Source organism: Hyperolius riggenbachi, chromosome 8, assembly GCF_040937935.1.
Source record: "Hyperolius riggenbachi isolate aHypRig1 chromosome 8, aHypRig1.pri, whole genome shotgun sequence".
In the NCBI taxonomy this organism is placed as follows: domain Eukaryota; kingdom Metazoa; phylum Chordata; class Amphibia; order Anura; family Hyperoliidae; genus Hyperolius; species Hyperolius riggenbachi.
The window spans coordinates 175,890,350-175,914,457 of record NC_090653.1 but is presented as its reverse complement, the minus strand read 5'-3'; the positions used below and the strand labels follow the sequence as shown (position 1 = coordinate 175,914,457).

At 44.6% G+C, this 24,108-nt stretch overlaps 1 protein-coding gene across 5 annotated transcripts in view; it reads right to left on the bottom strand.

Annotated features, from left to right (window-relative positions):
* Positions 1-24,108, bottom strand: part of LOC137527196 (uncharacterized) — a 334,365-nt gene that overhangs the window by 59,649 nt on the left and 250,608 nt on the right. For 4 of the 5 annotated variants that reach the window (XM_068247681.1, XM_068247683.1, XM_068247688.1 and 1 more), the window contains 3 exons: positions 8,909-9,021; positions 7,927-7,998; positions 4,571-4,693 (listed from right to left, as the gene is read on the bottom strand). In XM_068247681.1, the coding sequence (XP_068103782.1) occupies positions 4,571-4,693; positions 7,927-7,998; positions 8,909-9,021 (308 nt within the window). Of the gene's footprint in view, positions 1-4,570; positions 4,694-7,926; positions 7,999-8,908; positions 9,022-24,108 lie in introns of those variants that run through there. The other variant, XM_068247682.1, reaches the window with a different exon arrangement.

Below are 24,108 nucleotides of genomic sequence, written 5' to 3'. Positions count from 1 at the left end.
TGCATGCGACAAGCAGGTACCCAAGACCTCTCCTCTGCACTATACCCTTTCCAGTGGACTAGGTACTGTATGGAGTTACGCACCACCCGAGAATCCAAGATCTGCTCTATCTCGTACTCTGGTTCTCCATCAATCAGCACGGGAGGGGGGGTGGGGGAGAGGAATCCACATGCACAGCAGGTTTTAAGAGGGACACATGAAAAGTTCTACCACCCCTGAAACTGGGTGGGAGCGAGACAACATAGGTAACCTTGTTGACCCTTTTGGACACAGGGTATGGCCCTATAAATTTGGGACCCAGTTTAGCAGAAGGTTGCTTTAAGGCCAAATGTCGAGTAGAAACCCACACTAAATCTCCTGGAACAAAATTCCATTCCATAGAACGTTTCTTATCTGCCTGTCTTTTATGGGTAGCAAAAGCCTTTTTTAAGTTCCCTTTGACTTTCCCCCAGATCTCCTTTAATGTCCCTTGCCAGTCCTCCAAGGCCGGGAAAGGTGATGACACCACCGGCAGAGGAGAGAATTTCGGTGATCTCCCCGTTACCACCTGAAAAGGGGAGAATCCCGAGGAATTACATTTCAAATTATAATGGGCAAATTCTGCAAAAGGCAAGAATTTGACCCAATCTATCTGAGCATCAGCTACGTAACATCTAAGGAACTGTTCTAAAGACTGGTTGACCCTTTCGTTCTGCCCGTTAGTCTGTGGGTGGTAGCCGGAGGAAAACGATAGGTTCATTCCCATATGATGACAGAAGGCCCTCCAAAACCTGGACACGAACTGGACTCCCCTATCTGACACCACATTTTCTGGAATTCCATGCAGTCTGAAAATGTGGTGGATAAAGAGCTCTGCCAGCTCCTGTGCTGTGGGGAGTCCGTCCAAGGGAATAAAATGGGCCATCTTGCTGAACCTATCGACTACCACCCATATGACTGTTTTACCTTCTGATCTAGGCAGTTCGCCCACAAAGTCCATGGACACATGGGTCCATGGCTGCTCAGGCACCGGAAGTGACTGTAAGGTACCCACAGGAGCTCGTCTTGATGACTTACTCCTAGCACATACAGAGCAATTACCAACAAATTCCTTACAATCTGACACTATCGAGGGACACCAGACACAATGGTCCAACAACTCCTGGGTGCGAGCAATCCCTGGGTGACCAGCATTTTTATGGGTATGGAAGGCATGATGAATCTTAAATCTTAACTGCAATGGTACAAATAGAACCCCCTCTGGTTTCCCTTCAGGGACCTCTTGTTGGAATGGGCTTAACGTAGGTACCCAATCCACCCAGGTATCTATCTCAGGGGGTTCAGAGGACGAGTCAGAAGTCCCCTCCACTTGAATCTCAGTGGCAGCTATGGTAACTTTCTCCACAATGATGATGACAATAAGGAGACCAACTCAATAACTGTCTGGAACTCCAGTCAATCTGAGGAGAATGTTTTTTAAGCCATGGCATACCCAGAATGACGGTAGAGGTGGACATCTTGAGTACCAGAAACTGTATTTGTTCCTTATGTAAGACCCCTAGTTGGCATAATAATACAGGAGTCTGGGTGATGGACTGCTTAATCAGTAATGGGGAATCATTCACTGCTGTAATCTGCACCTGTCGTCCCACAGAAGTTAAAGGAAAACCGAATTTGATAGCAAAATCATAAGCCATAACATTCACAGCCGAACCCGAGTCTATAAAAGCCTGGGTGGAGTGAACCTGCCCCTCCCAGGTGATAGAGCACGGGAGTAATAGACGTTATTTAGAGGTAAGACAGGATCGTCTAGGGTAGTACCTCCAGCTACTCCTAGGCGATAGAGTTTTCCGCCTTCTTGGGACAATCAGATACCATATGTCCTTTCTCAGCACAATAAAGACATAATTTTTCATTGCGTCTCCTGTTTTTCTCGACCTCTGTGAGCTTGGTTTGCCCAATCTGCACTGGCTCATCATGAGGTGGAGAGGAAGATACTGGTGCCGAAAAGGTACCAGAAGTAAATCTCCCTGGTACTTTACCCCGAGCTTGCTTCTGATAGCAAACTCGCCGATCAATTAGCCAGTGAGATGGCCTCGTCCAATGATTTAGGTTCGGGGTGCCCCAACATCAAATCGGCAACTGCATCAGATAACCCCGATAAAAAGCAATCTAAAAGTGCATACTGCCCCCATCTGGCTGACAGTGCCCATCTCCTAAACTCAGCTGCGTAAGTTTCGACAGGATTATGCCCCTGCCTGAGGGTCTTTAATTTCCTTTCTGACGTCACTGCTAAATCGGGATCATCATATATAACGGCCATTGCCTTAAAAAAAGTCGTCAACTGAGGCCAAAGCCTCATGCTCCTGAGGGAGACTATAAGCCCAGGACTGCAAATCCCCAGATAATAATGTCTTAATTAATGTAACTCTCTGACGTTCTGTACCTGACGATACTGGCCGTAACTCCAAATATGATAAACACCTGTGTTTAAAATTTCGAAAATCAGAGCGATGACCCGAACATTTTTCAGGAGGGGGCATCCTGGGTTCTATCACATGATGGGAGGACACTTGTGCCTTAGGGTCTTTCAAACGGTTAACTGTTTGAATTAGCTGGTCAATCTGGGTCTGCTGCACGTTAACCGTTTTGATGAGCTCATTAACAGTGGTAGCCAGCAGATCCACCCGATTGCACAGTGTCTCCATATTATTTCTGGTCTGCTGTTCTGTAACGATTGGTGTAGCACACAGACGTCTGATTATTGTGTGATCTGCAGAATCACCAATAATACAGACTCTTTACCCGATTATGTGGTGATCTGCAGTATCACCAATAATGCAAGTATAGACGGCTGAGAAACAGAGGTGTGAAGTGTTTGGTGCAACAGTAGAGTCATGGATAGATCTCACCAGAGAAGCAGGTGAGTACTATCTGAAACAACAGTGCTAGACCTCACCAGGGGAGCTGGTGGGTACTAGCTGCAATAACAGTGCTAGACCTCACCAGGGGAGCTGGTGGGTACTAGCTGCAACAACAGTAGTATAAATAATAGGTCTTTACCAGAGGAGCTGGTAAAGTACTAATAACAGGAGTGACAACAAAGTTTGGCTAAACCTTACCAGGGGAGCTGGTAAGGTACTATCAGCACAAGCGACTGAATAGTTTAACTAGACCTCACCAGAGGAGCTGGTAAGGTACTATCAGACACAGGAGCTGTATAACTTAAACTAAACCTCACCAGAGGAGCTGGTGGGTATTTAACCTTCCTGGCGGTAACCCCGAATGTAGTTCGGGGTAAGCCGCGCAGGAGGTTTTCTCAGGCCCTGCTGGGCCGATTTACTTAATTTTTTTTTTTTTTGCTGGACGCAGCTAGCACTTTGCTAGCTGCGCCAGCACACCGATCGCCGCCGCCCCACACTCGATCGCCGCTATCCGTCGCGGCGCGCGGTCGCCACCCCCCCCAGACCCCGTGCGCTGCCTGGCCAATCAGTGCCAGGCAGCGCCGAGGGGTGGATCGGGACTCCCAATGACGTCACGACGTCGCTGACGACGGGGGAAGCCCTTCAGGAAATCCCGTTCTTTAAACGGGATTTCCTGATCGCAGATCGCCGGAGGCGATCGAAGCGGGCGGGGGAATGCCGCTGAGCAGCGGCTATCATGTAGCGAACCCTGGGCTCGCTACATGATTTAAAAAAAAAAAGCTGCGCTGCCTCCTGGCGGAATACCGCCAGGAGGGTTAAATCAATAGAGCACCTCACCAGTGGCAAGGGCCCACTGGTGAGTAGAGAGGTCAGACAGGCAAGGTTTGGCAACTGAGAGGCGAATACAGTACAGAAACGTGAGGCAGAAGAATAGTGAGTTATCAGGCAGAAGTTCAGCAACTAAGGTCAGATAGGCAGAAGTACAGAATCGATGAGCAATAGCAAGGTCAGAGTATAGCCAGAATCATGCACAGGTAATCAGTAATACAATATACAATAGTCCTAGTCTTGTGTGAAATCCCTGGTTTCCTCCCAGATCAAAGCACACCGGATACTAGTCTAAGGTCTGAGCGCGAACACGAGTGTATCCGCAACAGCAGACAAGTTGCTAATGACCAGTGAAGGCTTAAGAAGCCGAGGAGAGCTCACAGCCGCGCCCCTTACCAGCCAATCCGAGCGGCGTGAGTCACCTGCGACGTCAGCCGACCGGCAGGTCAGCTGACGCGACTTCCTCCAGCATAAAGGTCCTGTCTCCGCGTGCGCCCGCGCGATACAGCGACCCTATGAGCACGAGAAAGTACCGTTCCCGGCGTGCTAGACGCCGACGGAACGGATGAGGCCTGAGAACAGGGAACTAAGGCGGCTGCTGGTATACCCTGCATGTCCGCAGCCGCCATAGCTGCAGATGTTACAGTATGTTTGTTTCTGTGCTGTGTTTTTATGACTGATGTTTGATTCAAGTTAAACATAAAAACATAAATCATGAAAATTTAGTCCATGCCCTGGAGTGTACTGTGAATGAGGCTCAGAAAGATTCATCTACCTAATTAAGAATTTGCTTTTAAACTCTTTTGTACTGTTATGCCATTCATCAGAATTATTATTACCTGTGATGTAGACACAGCTCCTTCCTTAATAATCTCTATTTTTCCTCTGTCTACATCCATGCAGTCTATAATTGTGAATTCATAATCATTATTTTGCATGTCATCAATAAGGATTCCATCAACCTAAAAATAAAGACAAATGTTTAAAATACTAGCTAACAAAAATTAATAAGAAAAAGACACCGAGAGAGCCCAATATGGTGTAGTATGCTCAGGACAATAGTGAATAATGTAATGTGAGAAGGTTATACTCACAAACAAGGGTTACCGCTGAGGCAACCACTGTGAATGCAGGTGAGGAGATTAGACCTGTCCTCACTCAGGGTTAAGAAGTCGCTCTCCGTAGATAGAAGAAAGGTAGGGGTGGGTCCCCCTTCCACCAAGGGTGGACACTAAAATGACTTTGATGAACAGAGGCGCCAGCAGAATAAAAACAATAATTAAAAGTTTTAAAATATGCTGGGGAGGCAGTGGTGGACTTACCTCCGAAAGCAGACTAGACTACTTGTCTGACATAAATAAACACTTTATTAGTACCCCAATAGATGCAACGCGTTTCGCAGGACCAAGCCCGCTTCATCAGGCAACAAAACTGGGGACAAAACAGTAGCTCTCAGGTAGCACAGAGGCGCTATATGTGCTACCTGAGAGCTACTGTTTTGTCCCCTGTTTTATTGCCTGATGAAGCGGGCTTGGTCCTGCGAAACGCGTTGCATCTATTGGGGTACTAATAAAGTGTTTATTTATGTCAGACAAGTAGCCTAGTCTGCTTTCGGAGGTAAGTCCACCACTGCCTCCCCAGCATATTTTAAAACTTTTAATTATTGTTTTTATTCTGCTGGTGCCTCTGTTCATCAAAGTCAACAAAAATTAATAGTTAGTTTTAGGGAACTGCACCAGCTGTCAAAAAGGTTTACACTTTTGCACTCCTATTTGTACTCAGAGTGCAGTATTTCTTTCTATTTTTATTGTGGATAGTGTTTATTGCTATACAAAATGATACTGAAAAGGGAATTCTGTTAGTTGCAGTCTGTAAACAATCTTGTGTGGCCAAGCAGGTCACACTAACCAATGTGTTGATGTTGTGCTTAACGATTTGAAGTCTAAAGCCTCATACACACAGTACAATTTTTCATCAGATCGACAGGTGATCTGATAAGAAAATTGCATCATGTGTAGACATCCACATTTTTTGCGATTAATTATGCGATTGATTTTGCATTGATGACTACCCAAAATCAATCGGAATCTGATTAGCACGGTCGGAAATTATCTGGTCCATTCATCGATCTGAGGTAAAATTGTACCGTGTTTACCCAGCTTAATAGGAAGAAGAGTCACCAGTGAGGAACCCAAATACAAAAAGGATATCAAAAACACCCCACTGGCTCTAGACTGGGATGATTGTGAACATATTTAGCAGTGCCCCACCTAATATAAGAACAGCTATGCAGTGTGCAGAACCACAAACCCAACGTCACCCAGCAATGTGGTAATATCATTTTTCCTCACTTTGGCAAACAAACTAACTGCTGAAATGATTGCCACACATAATTATTATTACTATTTAGTATTTATATATATAATATCTTCCACAGTTTTGTACAGAGTATATTGTCTTGTCACTTAATTGTTCCTCAGAAGGGCTCACAATCTAATCCCCTACCCTGGTTATATGTCTATGTATTTATCATGGTGTGTATGTATCGTAGTCGAGGGTCAGTTTAGGTGGAAGCCAATTAACTTATCTGTATCTTTTTGGGTGTGGGAGGAAACATGACTGTCTTGAGGAAACCCATACAACTCAGGGAGAGTATACAAACTCTGTGCAGATAGTTCCCTGGCTGGGATTCGAACCAGGGACCCAGTGCTGCAACACGAAAGTGTTAACCACTATGCCACCGTGCTGCAACAACTCAGTATAGCAAAAAAAAGAAAAAGAAACAAACGATCCTGTTTCATAGACACTTTCTCCTTGAAACTCCAAAGTAGGACTGTCTGTCTACATTTCATTTGCCTCGTTTTTGTAAAAAAAACCTCCAAAAACTTTCAATAAAAAACGATTGTTAAAAAAGGAACCCCAAAGTCGAAGCAATCAAGTCTAATAAACTTAGTGCTATAGATGGCATAAGGCTTATGATAGAGTTCCTTCCATAGTGGAAACCCCATCCCCAACACACACTGATCCTATCACCTGCCTTCTCTCTTGGCAACCAATCCAGGCTAATTTACTCTTCCCACTGTTCCTCTTCAGCTGCCCCTCTTTGCAAGTCCCTTTACTGACTCACTGTTGCTCTCAGAATTAAATTTAAACGGATCTGCCTGGCATACAAATCCATTCACCATACCTCCCTTTCATGCATTTCAGATCTTATCCAGAGATACTCTCTGACCCGCTTTCTCTACTCCAACACTCTATGGATGTCCACAACTCGCATTACTTGCGAGGCTCCAGGACTTCTCCAGAGCAGCCCCTACTCTGAAGAACTTCCTCCCCTCATCAGGCTTGCCCCACCTCCAACTCGTGCAAGCAGGTCTTAAAGACATAATGTCCCTATGTAACGTTTTTTGTAACGTCTTCCTCATCGGTGTGTACAGCGTTATGTAGATTAAGTTTATAGATACTAAACATGCAATTATAGAGAGGAGAGTGATTCCATATGAGGAGCTACATCGATAACATGGAGTAGTCATGCCCCAACAATATCAAATACAGAAGTGCTCCATAAATCTAAATCAAATGTTATTACTGCACTTCACAAAAACGTTACATTTTAACAGGGGTATAAAGGTTGACGTACTGTTCTTAACCTGAATCCATGCTTAAGTTAAAACACTGTCACCTCTGTTCCCCCTGCCTGTGCGTTTTTTGTCCCGTGTCACCTCTGTTTCCCCTATGTCTGTTTTGTCCCCCTCTGTGTCACCTCTTGTCCCACTGGGCCTCTTTAGTTGCCTGGTGCCACCTACATTCCCCCTGGGTTACCTCTTGTCCCACTGTGCCTCTTTTGTTTCCCCTCTTGTCCCCCTTATCCCTGTTTTTATCCCCCTGTGCCTCTTTTGTTCTCCCTTTGTATCACATTTTTTCCCCTTTGTGCTCCCTCAGCCCTGTTGTTTTAGCACGCTGAGTATGCAGTGGAAGCAGCAACGGTTATGGCACCTGCTTCTCCTTGATGAGTGTTCTCCTCTCACCCTCGCTGCTTCCCCCTAGTGCCAGCTTTTACTGATCATGTCATCATGCGACACCAGCACTAGGGGGAACCATTGCTGCTTCCACTGTGCACTCTGCATACTCTGCATGCTAAAAGAATGGGACTGAGGGAGTACAAAAAATATTACTAAGCATACATTGATTTTACCTCTTTTGGTAAGTTTGAAAGCATTAGTCCTTGGGTTCTCATTCCTAGTAAACGAACAGCAATAGGCCCAACCTGTACATATAAGAAATCAGAAATATTGTCAGTAATTATTTTTTTTATTATTATTTTTTTTTTTATAAAGCATATCTGTATTTCTATATAGCTCTTTTTTCAAAGTTTTTTTTGTTTTTTTTTAAACCATGCAGTACCTCAACATTCTTAGGCTGTAGCTTTTAACTTGAGTTCTAGCCTTAAGAAATCTGCACACAACTTAATTTAAATGAAGATTTAAAGTTAACCTGTAAGGAAAAAAAATAAAGTTTGATACTTACTTCAGTAGAGAAAAGCCTCTGGATAGTTCAGAGGCTTCCTTGCACCCCACTGTTCTTGTGCAAGGTCCCTCTGAACATATTTGACAAGAGCTTGTCAGATATGTTCTCAAGGCCAAGCTCCCCTCCGTGTACCAGTGTGGCCATACTGCATATGTGCAAATGTGGCCACACATGGGCACTGTCACAAAGCCGTTCAAGCATGTGCATTATTGTTCACAAACGTACATGGAGGGTACCAGCAGATAACAAGAGGGTACCAGCAAGCAGAGGTGGGAGAAGGATATGGGAAGCCTTTGGACTATCAAGAGGTTTCCTACTACTGAAGTATCAATATCAAACTTTTCAATTTTTTGTTTCTTTAAAACACACCTGTGAGTTTCTGTAAAGAAAAAATTATATTTTTAATAAAATTAAAATATTTTGTATATATTTTTATTTTTAAGATTTACTCTCTTCTATTATCTGCCTGAATTATCAGCGCATATTTTTAAAATATGACATTACATGGCAGAGTGCCTCTCTTTCCCTCTTTAAACTGATTATATTTGGGTCTTAAGATTTCACTGTTTATGTTTTCAGTATAAAATGTTTGTAGCACATAAATGGTAATAAAAAAATGCAAATCTATTCAGAATTTGTGCAATACTCACAAGGTCAATGATCTGAGTGGTAACTTCATAGTCTGATGTATACAGTATTATATTCTTTGAAGAACCCAACAGTGAGGAAGAGTTTGCAAGCCCAAGGTTGTCTAGGCATTTTCCTATGAGACCATACAAATCAATGCATTAATTAAAAAATTCTTAGTTTAGATAATTTACTGTACATGTGTGTTTTGAATGTTCTTTGTATTTTTTTTTTAATTTGTACCCTTTACAATTTCCCAGTAAGGTGGAGGGGATGAACAGAGAGCCCAAGACCTAAATGGCCGATTTACCAGTATTGACATGTTTGGCTTCTTCAAATACATTGCATCTTACATCACTCCAGTACTTACTCCTCCAATACTTTTTCCTTCTGGCTTCGAAAGAGAAAGTATCGGAGAGCTGGAATGCGATGTGGAGACGAGGTGGCAGCAAGGCTGAATTGTCAATATACACAGGGGCGTAACTAGAAATTACTTGGCCTGTGAAACTTTGGATGGGGTCCCCTCCCACCCCCTCGCTTTCTGCACAGGTAAACTGAGAACCAATGTTATTCAGTTGGTTAGTGCACACTTAAATGTTTTTTCCCTTTGCAGACTAAAATAGAAGTGAAGCACTGCATGCATTTTTTCTATCAATTACATCACACATACAGACAGGGCCGGATTTACAGCTCAGGAGCCTATAGGCACTGAAGTCTTGGCGCCCTAAGCCCCGCCCCTCACTACAGGCCACACCCCCAAGTCACACCATAGTTTATATATCGAGGTAGACAGTGATCAGTAGATTTTAATGCTAAGCAGGCAACAACCTCACCCCTGCCTTTGTAAAGTATAAGGTGGTGCACAAAAGACCGACCCAGCTCCCTGCCCTGAATGCAAGTATACAGGTAAACGCTGGGCTGTCCCAATTCTGGCCTGTACCCCATGTTATCGAGTTCTCAGTAGAATTAGTTGGATGTGGGGAGACGCAGAGAGATGGCTCTCCCTGCACTAGGCAATCTAGGGATCCCTTATGCTGAAGAGGATGGGAAGTCACTTTAGGATCTAGAGGCTTCCCCCTCCTGAGATAGTACCCCCCAGGGGCACTTTTTTCCCTTCAAGGAACATTTTTATAGGAATACTTAAAGGACAAATGAGGTGAAAGGTATATGGAGGCTGCCATATTTGTTTCCTTTTAAACAATACCAGCTGCCTGACAGCCCTGCTGATCCAATTTGATCATTAGTGTCTGAATCAAACCAGAAACAAGCATGCAGCTAATCTAGTCAGATCTGACAATGTCAGAAGCACCTGATCTGCTGCATGCTTGTTCAGGGGCAATGGCTGGATGTATTAGAGGCAGAGGATCAGCAGGACAGCCAGGCAACTGGTATTGCTTAAAAGGAAAGAAATATGGCAGCCTCCATATCCCTCTCACTTCAATTGTCCTTTAAGCTAAAAATAAAAATTATTTTAACTTACCTGGGGCTTCTTCCAGCCCCCTAGATTTATCCTGTGCCCACAACATCCTCCAGGTCACCTCTGGCCAGCTGTGGCGAACCCTGCAAAGCTGGCTGGTTGCTAAGAGTCAGCGGCTGCACAAGAGCGGCCCCGAGCCGTGAACACCCTGACTGCGCTCCTGTGACCGGGAACGTTCTGCACATGTGCAGTACGCTTAAATAGTTACATGTGCAGAATGCTCCCGGGAGTGTAATCAGGGTGCGTGCAGCTCAGGGCCACACATGCGCAGTAGTCTCCGACTGTTGGCAACCAGCCAGCTTTGCGGGGTTTGCTGCAGCTGGACGGAGGGGACCAGGAGGACATTTTGGGCACAGGACGCACCCAGGAGGCGGGAAGAAACCCCAGGTAAGTTCAAATCGTTTTTAAAGTATTCCTTTAACCACGGACACCCCCCTCCCACAAAAAAAAAAAAGCAATGAATATAACCACAGAGCACCTTCAAAACACACACTGTGCACATACACACTCATTCACTGTACACACACTCACTGTACACACTGTGCACATGCACACTCATTCACTGTACACACACTCACTGTACACACACACACACACACACACACACTCATTCACATACCTCCCAACTTTTTGAGATGAGAAAAAGGGACACTTAAGCCACGCCCCTGCCACACCCCCGCCACGTCTCTAGTCACGCATACCATAAAAATTTCATAAGAAAATATGTTGTTTTATAATTCAAACCACACTGGTCCTTTCTATCCTGGTTCATTTTCCTTCATAATAACATTTTAAAATTAGTAATATATCAATTTAAAGGATGAGAATAAAGTTTAGATTCAATCAAACACATTTTTAGTATAGAAATGTATATATTTATATAGAAAGAGGGACAAAGTCCTGAAAGAGGGACAAATGAGGGTGATACAGGGAAAGAGGGACAGGGCTCCCAAAAAGGGATTGTCCCTCCGAAAAAGGGACAGTTGGGAGCTATGGAAGGGTGAAGGGGCCAGGTGCAGGGGCCAGGAGCAGGATGCCTGGGGAAGGGTGCCTAGGGAACAGTGCAGGGGCCAGGTGCCTGGGAAAGGGTGCAGGGGCCAGGGTAAGGCTGCCTGGGGTAGGGTGCTGTCACGGTCACTTACCTGTCTGGACGAGGCGGCTGGCACTTACGGATGCTGCAGGTGTCCTGGTGCATGCTGGTGGGTCCCTCACGGGTCCTGGCAGGGTGCACACTGGGCTCCGTGTGTGGCAGTTGAGACATCGGCCCTCGGCGACGCTGGTGTGATACTGTGCGCATGCGCGCCCGAAGGGCCGCCTGTTCATGCATCATTTATGGGCTTATGCGTGCGTTTGTTCGGCGTGATTGCGTCTGGTTGTCCGCGTCATCGAGTACGGACGTACGCGTCATAGCGTGCGTCCGTCGCGTCATCGCGTGCACCTGATGCGTCATTGCGTACGGACATACGCGTTTTCCCGCCAAACGGCCTATTTAAGTCTGGAGAATGCCATCATTCAGTGCTGTAGTATTGCAGCTAGTTTGGTGTGTGTTCCCGTGCGTGATCTTTGTATCTGCCTGTTCCTGATCTCATGTTGCTGACCCTGGCCTGGCTGACTTCCCGACTTGCTACCGACTCCTGCTACGTATGACTGCCCGCTCTGTTGCCGACCTCTGCCCGTCTGATTACCCGTCTTGTTGCCGACCTTCTGCCTGTTCACGGATCTGCCTCAGTATCTGCTCCTGCTTGGAATCAAGTCTTGAAACCCGCCTGGAAGCTGAGTCCTTGCACCTCCAGACTCAGCACGCGGGAGCGCTTCGGTTCCTGCCTGGTTTCACCATTGGATCTGCTAGCGCTCCTGCCCCGTACTAGCTGTGGAACCCTGTTCCCAATCCAGGGTACTAGGCTAGTAAGTTGCAAGAGTTGCTGCCCTCGGCACATCGGTCTCCTAAGGTACGTCACAAAAATACTACAGCCAAAGATGGAGACCGCTGAGGCAGCAAACATACTAAGTACCTTATGCAAACAAGTTACCGCACTAACGGAGGCCATTAAGGAACTACAAGCTGGTCATGTTCAACTTGAAGGCCGGATTAATACTATGCGTGCTGGGGAATCTCCGTCACTTCCTGCTCCTGCACCTCCAGCAGTTCCAGCACCTGCTCCTGTGGAGCCGGTCCCCGTGATCCCTGCAGTAAACCTGGAACCTCGAGTACCTACGCCAGAACGCTTCACAGGGGACCGTTCCAAATTCTGCTCCTTCCGCCATGCATGTCAGCTCTATTTTGCACTACAACCTCACACCTTTTCTAACGAAGAAACAAAAGTAGGATTCATCATCTCCTTACTACAGGAAGAGCCACAGTCATCGGCCCACAGGTTGATGGTGCAAAAACACCAGTGTTTAAATTCTATGGAGCAATTCTTCACTTCTATGGCAGTTTTGTACGACGATCCCCAGCGTAGTGTTACAGCTGAAATTGCCATCCGCAACCTAAGACAAGGCCGTAAACCAGTGGAGGAGTACACTACTGAATTCAAACGTTGGGCATCAGATACCGACTGGAATGAGTCAGCCCTGAAACATCAATATCGCCTGGGATTATCAGAGTATCTAAAAGATGAACTGGCTCGAGTGGGAGTACCCATTACCTTGGACGAGTTGATTACAACTGCCATTCAGATGGACCGACGCTTTCGGGAACGTCAACTGGAGAAATCAATGCCCTGCTCTGCCCGTACTTCTTGGCTTCCTGTAAATCAGTCACCCTCTCCGACCTCTGCTTCCACTGATGATCAACCTGAGCCCATGCAACTTGGAGTCATGCGTGCCCCATTAACCAATGAAGAGAGAAACCGCAGACGTCAGGGAAATCTATGCTTTTACTGCGGAAATCCGGGACATTTCCTGAGGAATTGTCCAGTTCGTCCAGCGGGTAAGGAGTATCTTCAGAAAGCTCAAACTCCACCCAAGTACACCCCATCCACGGTTCACACTCATTTTAATATCTCTATTCTCTTTCAGTTTCCCGGAAGAACCCTTAAGACTTCCGCCATAATAGACTCTGGAGCCTGCAGCTGCTTCATGGATAAAGCATTCGCCACAACTCATCAAATTCCAGTGCAATCCCGAAAAGAGTTATTACACATACACCTAGCAGATGGGTCCTCCATCAGCTCTGGACCTGTAAACACTGAGACTCTGCCATTACTCACTTCCACCTCCGAAGATCATCAAGAATGGCTTAAATTTGATCTAGTGTCTTCCCCAGTATATCCTATTATTCTGGGCCTACCTTGGCTCCGGGCTCACAATCCAGCTATCAACTGGGCCACAGAAGAAATCAAGTTCACCTCCTCCTACTGTAATAGTTGTTGTTTTCAGCAAGCCTCAGAAGCATCTGGCCCGTTACTTTGTACCTCTACCTTGGCAGATGAAGTTCCAGTACAATATCACGACTATCTAGATGTATTTGACAAAAAAGGGGCTGATCAACTTCCTCCACACCGACCATACGATTGCCCAATTGATCTAATAGAAGGAGCTACCATACCTTTTGGAAGGATGTTTCCACTCTCTGATCCCGAACAGGAGGTACTGAAGCAATATATTCAGGAAAACTTGAAGAAAGGATTTATTAGGCCTTCAGTCTCTCCTGCTGGAGCTGGGATATTTTTTGTCCAAAAGAAAGATGGCACACTAAGACCATGTATTGACTATCGAGCCTTGAATAAAGTTATGATTAAGAATCGCTACCCCCTTCCACTTGTACCAGAACTATTCCAAAAATTACGGGAAGCCACAATATTTACAAAGTTGGATCTTCGAGGTGCCTATAATTTAGTCAGGATGAGAGAAGGAGATGAGTGGAAAACGGCCTTCAGATCACGTTACGGACATTTTGAATATTTAGTGATGCTGTTTGGTCTGTGCAACGCTCCAGCCACTTTTCAACATTTCATTAACGATATACTCAGAGATTTCCTCGATCAATTCATCATTGTTTACTTGGATGATATTCTTATTTTTTCTACATCCCTGGAGATTCATCGTCATCAGGTTGGTCAGGTGCTCGTACGTCTACGTCTACATAAGTTATATGTGAAAGTGGAAAAATGTGAATTTGAAAAGGAGTCGATTCAGTTTTTGGGATTTATCATTTCCGCCAATGGACTAGTTATGGACCCTCAGAAGATTCAAGCCGTTGTTGATTGGCCAGCTCCAGACAATAAAAAAGCAGTACAAAGATTTATCGGTTTTGCCAATTTTTATCGAAGATTTATTAAGAATCTTTCCGCTACCATTCTTCCAATCACACGACTTACTCGTCAAAATCATCGCTTCTCCTGGACTCAAGAAGCCCAAGTGGCCTTTGATGAATTAAAAAGACATTTCACCACAGCACCTGTACTAAAGCATCCTGATCCTGCCTTGCCCTTCATCTTGGAAGTGGACGCTTCTGAATCTGCAGTTGGGGCAATACTTTCTCAGAGACATGGAATCAAGGCTCTCCTTCACCCTGTGTCTTTTTTTTCCAGGAAACTGTCTGAATCAGAAAGGAACTATGATGTCGGTGAAAGGGAGTTGTTAGCCATCAAAGATGCATTAGAAGAATGGCGTTATTTGTTGGAAGGTGCTTTGCATACTATACTCATATTTACAGATCACAGAAACCTGGAATATCTTAAAACGGCTAGAAGGCTGAATCCTAGACAGGCCAGATGGGCTTTGTTTTTCTCGAGATTTTCATTCCATATTACCTATAGACCTGGGTCGAAGAATACTAAACCCGATGCCCTTTCTCGTATGTTCCCGGATGATCAGCCTCAGGTCAGTCCAGATACAATATTGTCCAACAAAAATTTTTTGATCATGCAATCAGATATTGTAAAACAGTTACAACTAACACCAACAGATATCTCAGAGGATGTCAAATCTAATCTTGTCCAGAAACAGGGTCTTTGGTACCACAATGATAGAATCTTTGTACCTGAAGAAACCAGAGTAGAAGTATTTCAACTCTGCCATGACCATCAACTAGCAGGACACTTCGGATTTTCTAAAACCTTGGATTTACTCCGGAGATACTTTTGGTGGCCAGGACTCAGGAAGGATTGTAGGATGTATGTATCAACCTGTACTGTTTGTAACCGCTCAAAAGGAACTCACCTCAAGTCTTGGGGTTTGCTGGAACCTTTATCCATTCCTCCAAGACCGTGGCACTCCATATCCATGGACTTTATCACAGAGTTACCTAAATCAAGCAATTGTAACACAATCTTTGTGGTGGTTGACAGACTATCAAAGATGGCACACTTTGTCCCAATGCAAGAGATTCCAACAGCACAAAAAACCGCTTCAGCTTTTATTAAGGAAATAGTCCGTCTTCACGGTATACCAGCAGACATCACTTCGGATAGAGGTGCACAGTTTACTTCTAGGTTTTGGGCGGCCCTCTGCAAGATGCTTAACATTAAACTTTGCCTATCTTCAGCCTATCATCCACAAACCAACGGCCAAACAGAACGGACTAACCAGACTCTGGAACAGTATTTAAGATGTTTTTCCTCATGTTCTCAGGATAATTGGGTTCAGCTTCTTCCAGTAGCAGAATTTGCCTACAACAACTCCGTTCATTCCTCTACACAACAGTCTCCTTTTTTTGCCAATTATGGTTTTCACCCATCATTCCTACCAAACTTGGTTGCAGAGACTCCTGTTCCCGCTGCTGGAGAATTCATCAAATTATTACTTCAGAATCATGCGGTTTTACAGAAATCTATGGCATTAGCCCAAGCAGAGGCGCTTCTAAAGACTGACATTCCAGCAAACTGCCTAAGGCGCTGAGCAGTCTGGGAAGCGCATTCCAGGAAAAAAAATGTTTATTTTACTGATAATTAAGGGTTCGGAGAAAAACTTTCTATTCTGTGCACGAGGGGTTCTGATGACTGCAACTGCTGGCTGAGCCACTGGATAACCAGTTTTGTAGACAGAGACTTGCACCAAGTCCCTGTGATGATCGCTGCTGCAGCAGCTGTTGCTGGAAGTAGTAGTGCTGCAGCTCAGGCAGTTCTGATCTATTTCCATGCAAGCTGCATAGCTTTGTCTGTCTTTCCCTGCTGTCAGCTTGTGACTGATTATCATTCACCTGTGTGGGAATCTGCATGTCTGCTCCCATTGGATGACCTCAGTATAAAGATCTGCTTCCTGCAGGGTTTCCTTGGGTTTTCATAGCTTCAGCTTAAGCCTGTCTTGCTGTCGCTTTAGCCCCCGATCGTGTTTCTTGTTATAAAGATACTTTGCTGGTCTTTGCATCATATATTGGTTCATTGCCAATATATATGCATACCAGCACGTTTATTATTTTCCTTGTATTTGTGTTACGTTAATACATCAGTGTCGCTGATGTATACGTACACGAACTGTTTATATCCTGTGTGCAGTTAGTCAGCTTTCCAGCACGTTTTGGTAGGTTGCGCGTACCGTGACCACCCGTGCTGAGGTAGTTACCCTCCTCCTGGTTCTGTTTGTGGATTGCGTTCATCTCTGCGAAGAGATAACGAATCCTTCTGAATCCTGTTCTGTTACCGTTTGTGGATTGCGTTCATCTCTGCGAAGAGATAGCGAATCCTTCTGAGTCCTGTTCCCTGTATTACTCTAGTCCTAGTCAGCGTTCCTGCTTATGTCATATATCGGTTCATTGCCGATATATACATATGTTAGTCAGACGTTACAAATAGTTTCATTGATAGCTGTAATTGTAATACGCTAGGAAAACATACTTATTGTATATTTATCTGTGTTACGTTCATCTATCTTGATCCTGCTGTTTTCTGACTGTCCTGTCCTGTCTTTGTGAGGCACGCCATCGCCGCAGCGCATTGGCTGCCTCATTCCAGTCTGTCTGGTTTTGGACGCTTGCTGTCGCTAAGTAGCCGCTAGCTAGCAAGCGTTCATTCTGTCTACCTGTCCTGATCTCCTCAGTTCTGGTTTATGCGCTCAGCGCTACTTTGCGCTGAGACGTTATAACGAAAGCATTGTTTGTGGCTGTCGGATCTGCACCGGCTCTGTGCGCCACAATCTCCTATTGGAGTCTGTCCTTCCCTCCACTATACTAGGGATAGCCTGTTTCCTGGTGCTAGTGTGTGTACCTCCTCCACGCCAGCTCATGCGTTGCATGCTGACTGTGGAGAATACACCACCAAGCCTCACATTATGAAAACCCCATTACCAATCCCTATTGTGGGGGGAATTTCCAGAAATTATGACACTGTTTGTCAGGGGTCCTGCTCCTTTAAAAAATTTGAAAAGCTTGGTCCTGAAGTTACAGACAACTTTATATCAGAATTGGTTAAAGTTCTGGCCAATCCCGACTTTCGGGCTTCTGCAATTTCTACCTGGTCTGATTGGATCGTTTGTGCTCTTTTTAAGGGCAAACTTTTTGATTGGGCAATCGATGTCTTAGATCACACTCAGTTTAGACAAAGTCCTTTGCAATTTATAGCTTTTGTAATTCACAATTGGTTGCGCATAGATCCATTGCCTTTTCCTCTTAATGAACTCCTGGCAGCAGGCCAATCAGCTGCTCCTTCAATTGCTTGCAAGAATGAGCAGCAAGCAGAAAGTGTTACTGATAATTTTCCTGCAGCTTTGAATAAATCAAAAACAGCAAGGTCAAAGGCAAAACGCAAACGTTCTAAGAAACGTGTCCAATCTGCAGAGTCGTTATCCTTAGCGACTGAGACCTATAATGAGATTCTGCCATTAACAGATAATGAAATGCAATTGTCTTTCAGGGGAGTTAAATGGACTTATGAAACTACTAATGAACTTTCATCACTGGCTAGGGAAAATAAAGATTTTTGTTTAAAAGAATTATCTGAGTATGATTATGAGGAGATATTACAGAGTATTGAACAAATCAACTTATTTGTGAAGCAAGGAAAGTTTGCATACACTACAGTTAAACACTTGCTACAGGTATTAGAGATTCTTAAGAATAAGGAATCTGCCAATCACCTGCTAATTAACCCAATATATGTCCCTGCCACAATCATATCTGCAAACTGTGATCTGCCTGTTAAGTATGCTTGGAATCCTCCATTTGAGAAAGGAGAGATGGAAGCTCTGGTCAATGAATGGAAGAATGATTCAAGTTCATTTTGTCAATTTTACAGTGCAAAAAGTGAATTAGTATTGAATGCATGCATTAAGTCTGCCTATAACCTAATAAAAACTGGTGTGTGTGGGTATGACTTTGTGGCTCCATTGATCGATGTGTGGAAAATGATTTTGGATGATTTTTATGCGATTCAATCAGTTGATACCAGGGAAGACACACTGTCAATTGGAGACTGTCCCATTTCTCCAGTTACTGAGTCCCTGCCATGTCTTGTGAATGTTCCTGTAACTCCACCCTGTACCAGGGATAACTCAGTGTTACTTCCCAGTAAAACAGAAGCCACTGATACTTTCTTAACTTTGCCCTGCACAAATTTCTCAGCAGAGAATCCAGAGGTCCTGCTGACTTCTGAGTCCAGCCTAGCCAGTACTCATGAGTCTTTGTTCAGTGAAACAGACACCAGAAAAATCTTGCCTGTCTCTGCAAACACTTCTGCAGAAATTACCTGTGTTAATAAAGTTCAACTCCTGTCTGATCCAGCAGATGCCAATAGATGCACTACATCAGTTTCCGAGTCCCAGCAATCCTGTCCAGAAATCTCAGAACCCCAGCATCTGAATTTTCCAATTTTACAATTGAATGGTGATTCAGATGCGCAAACATTGTGTCTTGATCTTCCTGTTTCTACACCTCGCTCTAGTTTCGTGAATAGCTCAGAGCATTTGCTCTGTGAACCTGAAATCGCAGAATTATTACCTTGTTCAGAAAATGTTCCAATAAATTTGCCCTGTACCATGAATTGTGCAGTAGATCTCTCCAATGAAACTCAGGTCACAGAATCATTATGCTGTCCAGCAGGTGCTTCCATGGTTTTGCCCTGCAATATGGACTGTTCAGTGATCCTGTCCAGTGAAGCTGTGGTCGCAGAGTCTTATGCTTCACCCAGTACTTTGGATATTTCAAACCCTCTAGCAGAAGGGTCTGAGGCACTGCTTACCTCAGTTGGTGTTGCAGTAATATTCACTTGTCTAGCAGCTGTTTTGGAATTACAGTCTGCTCTAATAAAACTTGGTGAATTTCTGCCCAGCAAAGCAGAAGCCATTGAAATATTGTCCTCGTCAGCAATTGTGTTAGATACCTTGCCCTGTACACAGTCTGATTTAACCAATGTTGAGTCCCTCTCCAGTGTTGTAACAGCCGAGGAACTCCAGCCCTGTCCTCTGAATGTTTCAGAAGTCTTGCCCTGTAACATGGATAATTCTGATTCTCTGGTCAAAATAATAGAAATCTCAGAATTTCAGTCCGGTCTGATGAGTGTTCCTGAAACCCAGCCCTGTATCCTGAAAGATTCTGGTTCTCTGGCCGCTGTGGCAGAGGTTCCAGAGTCCCCTTCCTGTCCAGGGAATTCCTCAGTTTTGCCTAGTCCAGTGGGGGCTGCTGCAATACTGACTTGTTCTGCAGCGCCTCATGAGCTCCAATCCAGTGTATTAAATGAGTCTCTGTCCAGTCCAGAGGTAGTTGTGGAGTCCCTATCTGGTTCAGTGCACACATCAGAAGATTTGTCCTGTCTTGTTAGTGCCCCTGAATCTGATTTGTTACTGACTTTGCTGGAATCAGCGACATCTAAGTCTGATCCAGCATTCTTGTGTAAAAGTCCAGTAGTTGCGAAGTTTAGTCATGATTTTTTTTTGGCCAGTCCTGGTTTTGGTCCTGTCTTGGCTGACCCTGAGGCTCACAGTTCCTTGACATGCCCAGAGGTTTCTCTTGTGCCGGTGTGCCCAGATGTTCTTTGTGTGCCAGAATGCCCAAGTGTGTCTAAGGTGTTAGCGTGCTCTGATGCTTCCTTAGTGGGAACACGTTCTGATGTTGCCAGTCTGCCTGCATGCCCAGAGATGGTTCTGGTCCCTGAAAGCCCTGATATTGATGTTTGTCCTTGTGGCCCTGACTCGGGAATTGCCCTAGGTTCCATAGGGGTTCTTGATAGTTCTCCATGTGAGCCTAAGGGGCATTCTGACCTATGGGGATCTCTTTGGAGCTTCAAGGTGTTCTGGGAGGTCTCTGAGAAAACTTGTCCTGGTGCCTTGGACTGGTTCAACAGTGGGTTTTGTGTTGGTAAAGACAGTACCGGTGGGCATTGCAAAGGCTTTGGCGTTTCTGAACGGTTCCTGGAAGGTGGTGGGTATCGCTCAGGGAATTTCGGAGGGCTTTCTTCTGGAAATCATGGTTCTGATGGGTGTCACATTGGGGCTTGTAGTACTGATGGGCATGGTTCTGTAGGTTCTGGTTCTGATGGGTCCAGTCTTGTGGGGACTGATTCTGGAATTCGGTCTTGCCGGGCTGTCCCGGTCATCATGAATTATCAGTCGGACTGTTTTGTTGGGAATTTCAGTTTTGAAAAGCGTCTGGAATCCGCTTTTAAGGGCGGGGGTACTGTGATGATCGCTGCTGCAGCAGCTGTTGCTGGAAGTAGTAGTGCTGCAGCTCAGGCAGTTCTGATCTATTTCCATGCAAGCTGCACAGCTTTGTCTGTCTTTCCCTGCTGTCAGCTTGTGACTGATTATCATTCACCTGTGTGGGAATCTGCATGTCTGCTCCCATTGGATGACCTCAGTATAAAGATCTGCTTCCTGCAGGGTTTCCTTGGGTTTTCATAGCTTCAGCTTAAGCCTGTCTTGCTGTCGCTTTAGCCCCCGATCGTGTTTCTTGTTATAAAGATACTTTGCTGGTCTTTGCATCATATATTGGTTCATTGCCAATATATATGCATACCAGCACGTTTATTATTTTCCTTGTATTTGTGTTACGTTAATACATCAGTGTCGCTGATGTATACGTACACGAACTGTTTATATCCTGTGTGCAGTTAGTCAGCTTTCCAGCACGTTTTGGTAGGTTGCGCGTACCGTGACCACCCGTGCTGAGGTAGTTACCCTGCTCCTGGTTCTGTTTGTGGATTGCGTTCATCTCTGCGAAGAGATAACGAATCCTTCTGAATCCTGTTCTGTTACTGTTTGTGGATTGCGTTCATCTCTGCGAAGAGATAACGAATCCTTCTGAATCCTGTTCTGTTACCGTTTGTGGATTGCGTTCATCTCTGCGAAGAGATAGCGAATCCTTCTGAGTCCTGTTCCCTGTATTACTCTAGTCCTAGTCAGCGTTCCTGCTTATGTCATATATCGGTTCATTGCCGATATATACATATGTTAGTCAGACGTTACAAATAGTTTCATTGATAGCTGTAATTGTAATACGCTAGGAAAACATACTTATTGTATATTTATCTGTGTTACGTTCATCTATCTTGATCCTGCTGTTTTCTGACTGTCCTGTCCTGTCTTTGTGAGGCACGCCATCGCCGCAGCGCATTGGCTGCCTCATTCCAGTCTGTCTGGTTTTGGACGCTTGCTGTCGCTAAGTAGCCGCTAGCTAGCAAGCGTTCATTCTGTCTACCTGTCCTGATCTCCTCAGTTCTGGTTTATGCGCTCAGCGCTACTTTGCGCTGAGACGTTATAACGAAAGCATTGTTTGTGGCTGTCAGATCTGCACCGGCTCTGTGCGCCACAATCTCCTATTGGAGTCTGTCCTTCCCTCCACTATACTAGGGATAGCCTGTTTCCTGGTGCTAGTGTGTGTACCTCCTCCACGCCAGCTCATGCGTTGCATGCTGACTGTGGAGAATACACCACCAAGCCTCACAGTCCCCTATTCATTGTTATCTGGCGATCTCCTGCTACTTCTACTGTCGCCCCTCCCTGTGCCAGAGAGGAAAAGTAAACAAAGCAGAAGAGCTTGTAATAACAAGGCATGCAAGACATGTCAGGAGTGCAGAGCTCCATGCTAGAGAACATCAATCCCCAGACAGTTACGTTTGTCCTTTGCAGCACTAGGGACATTTGTATTTCCTCACCAGACCCGATCATCTGAATGTGATGGCTTCCAGACTGATAAGGTGCTGTGTGAATAGCAGGACAACTCGCTAAATTAACAGCTTTAGTCACTGATTGAGCACACAAAAGGTTAAATTCTGGCTGCAGCTCAGGGAGGGAGAAGCACAGCGAGAGACCAGGTCATCAGGATGTGAATATAGTGACTTGCTGTAAGGTGCTGCTCAGGCTGCCTATTCCTTGACCAAATCATAGACTGCACACTGGGGAACTACAGGTACCACTAGCATGTCCTACTGTGATTATGTATGTGTCATGTATGGAAGTTCATCTTCACAAAGAAATGCTGGTAATTGTAGATCTCCCAGTGGTTTATAAGGATCTTACAAAGGTACAATAATAGATAATTGTTCATATACAAGTGATAATTAAGTATTTCTATAGCACTGACGTCTCCTGCAGCACTTTACAGAGTACATAGCCATGTCAGTGGACTGTCCTCAGAGGAGCTCACAATCTAATCCTACCCTAGTCATAGTCTAATGTCCTGCCATATTATTATTATGTATTTATATAGCACTGACATCTCCTGCAGCACATTACAGAGTACATAGTCATGTCACTGACTGTCCTCAGAGGAGCTCACACTCTAATCCTACCATAGTCCTAGTCTAATGTCCTACCATATTATTATTATGTATTTATATAGCACTGACATCTTCTGCAGCACATTACAGAGTACATAGTCATGTCACGGACTGTCCTCAGAGGAGCTCATAATCTAATCCGTACCATAGTCAAAGACTAATGTCTTACCATATTATTATTATTATTATTATTATTATTATGTAGTTATATAGCACTGACATCTTCCGCAGCACTTTACAGAGTTCATAGTCATGTCACTGACTGTCCTCAGAGGAGCTCACAATCTAATCCTACCATAGTCATAGTCTAATGTCCTACCATATTTTTATTATGTATTTATATAGCACTGACATCTTCTGCAGCACATTACAGGGTACATAGTCATGTCACTGACTGTCTTCAGAGGAGCTCACACTCTAATCCTATCATGGTCTAATGTCCTACCATATTATTATTCTGTATTTATATAGCAGTGACATCTTCTGCTGCACTTTATAGAGTACATAGTCATGTCACTGACTGTCCTCAGAGGGGCTCACAATCCAATCCTATCATGGTCTAATGTCCTACCATATTAATATTCTGTATTTATATAGCACTGACATCTTCTACAGCACATTACAGAGTACATAGTCATGTCACTGACTGTCCTCAGAGGAGCTCACAATCTAATCCTACCATAGTCATAGTCTAATGTCCTACCATATTTTTATTATGTATTTATATAGCACTGACATCTCCTGCAGCACTTTGCAGAGTACATAGTCATGTCACTAACTGTCCTCAGGGGATCTCACAGTCTAATTCTACCATAGTCATAGTCTAAGGCCCTACCATATTATTATTATGTGTTTATATAGTAGTGACAACTTCTGCAGCACTGTACAGAGTACATAGTCATGTCACTGACTGTCCTCAGGGGATCTCACAGTCTAATCCTACCGTAGTCATAGTCTAATGCCCTACCATATTATTATTATGTGTTTATATAGTAGTGACAACTTCTGAAGCACTTTACAGAGTACATAGTCATGTCACTGACTGTCCTCAGAGGAGCTCATAGTCTAATCCTACCATAGTCATAGTCTAATGTCC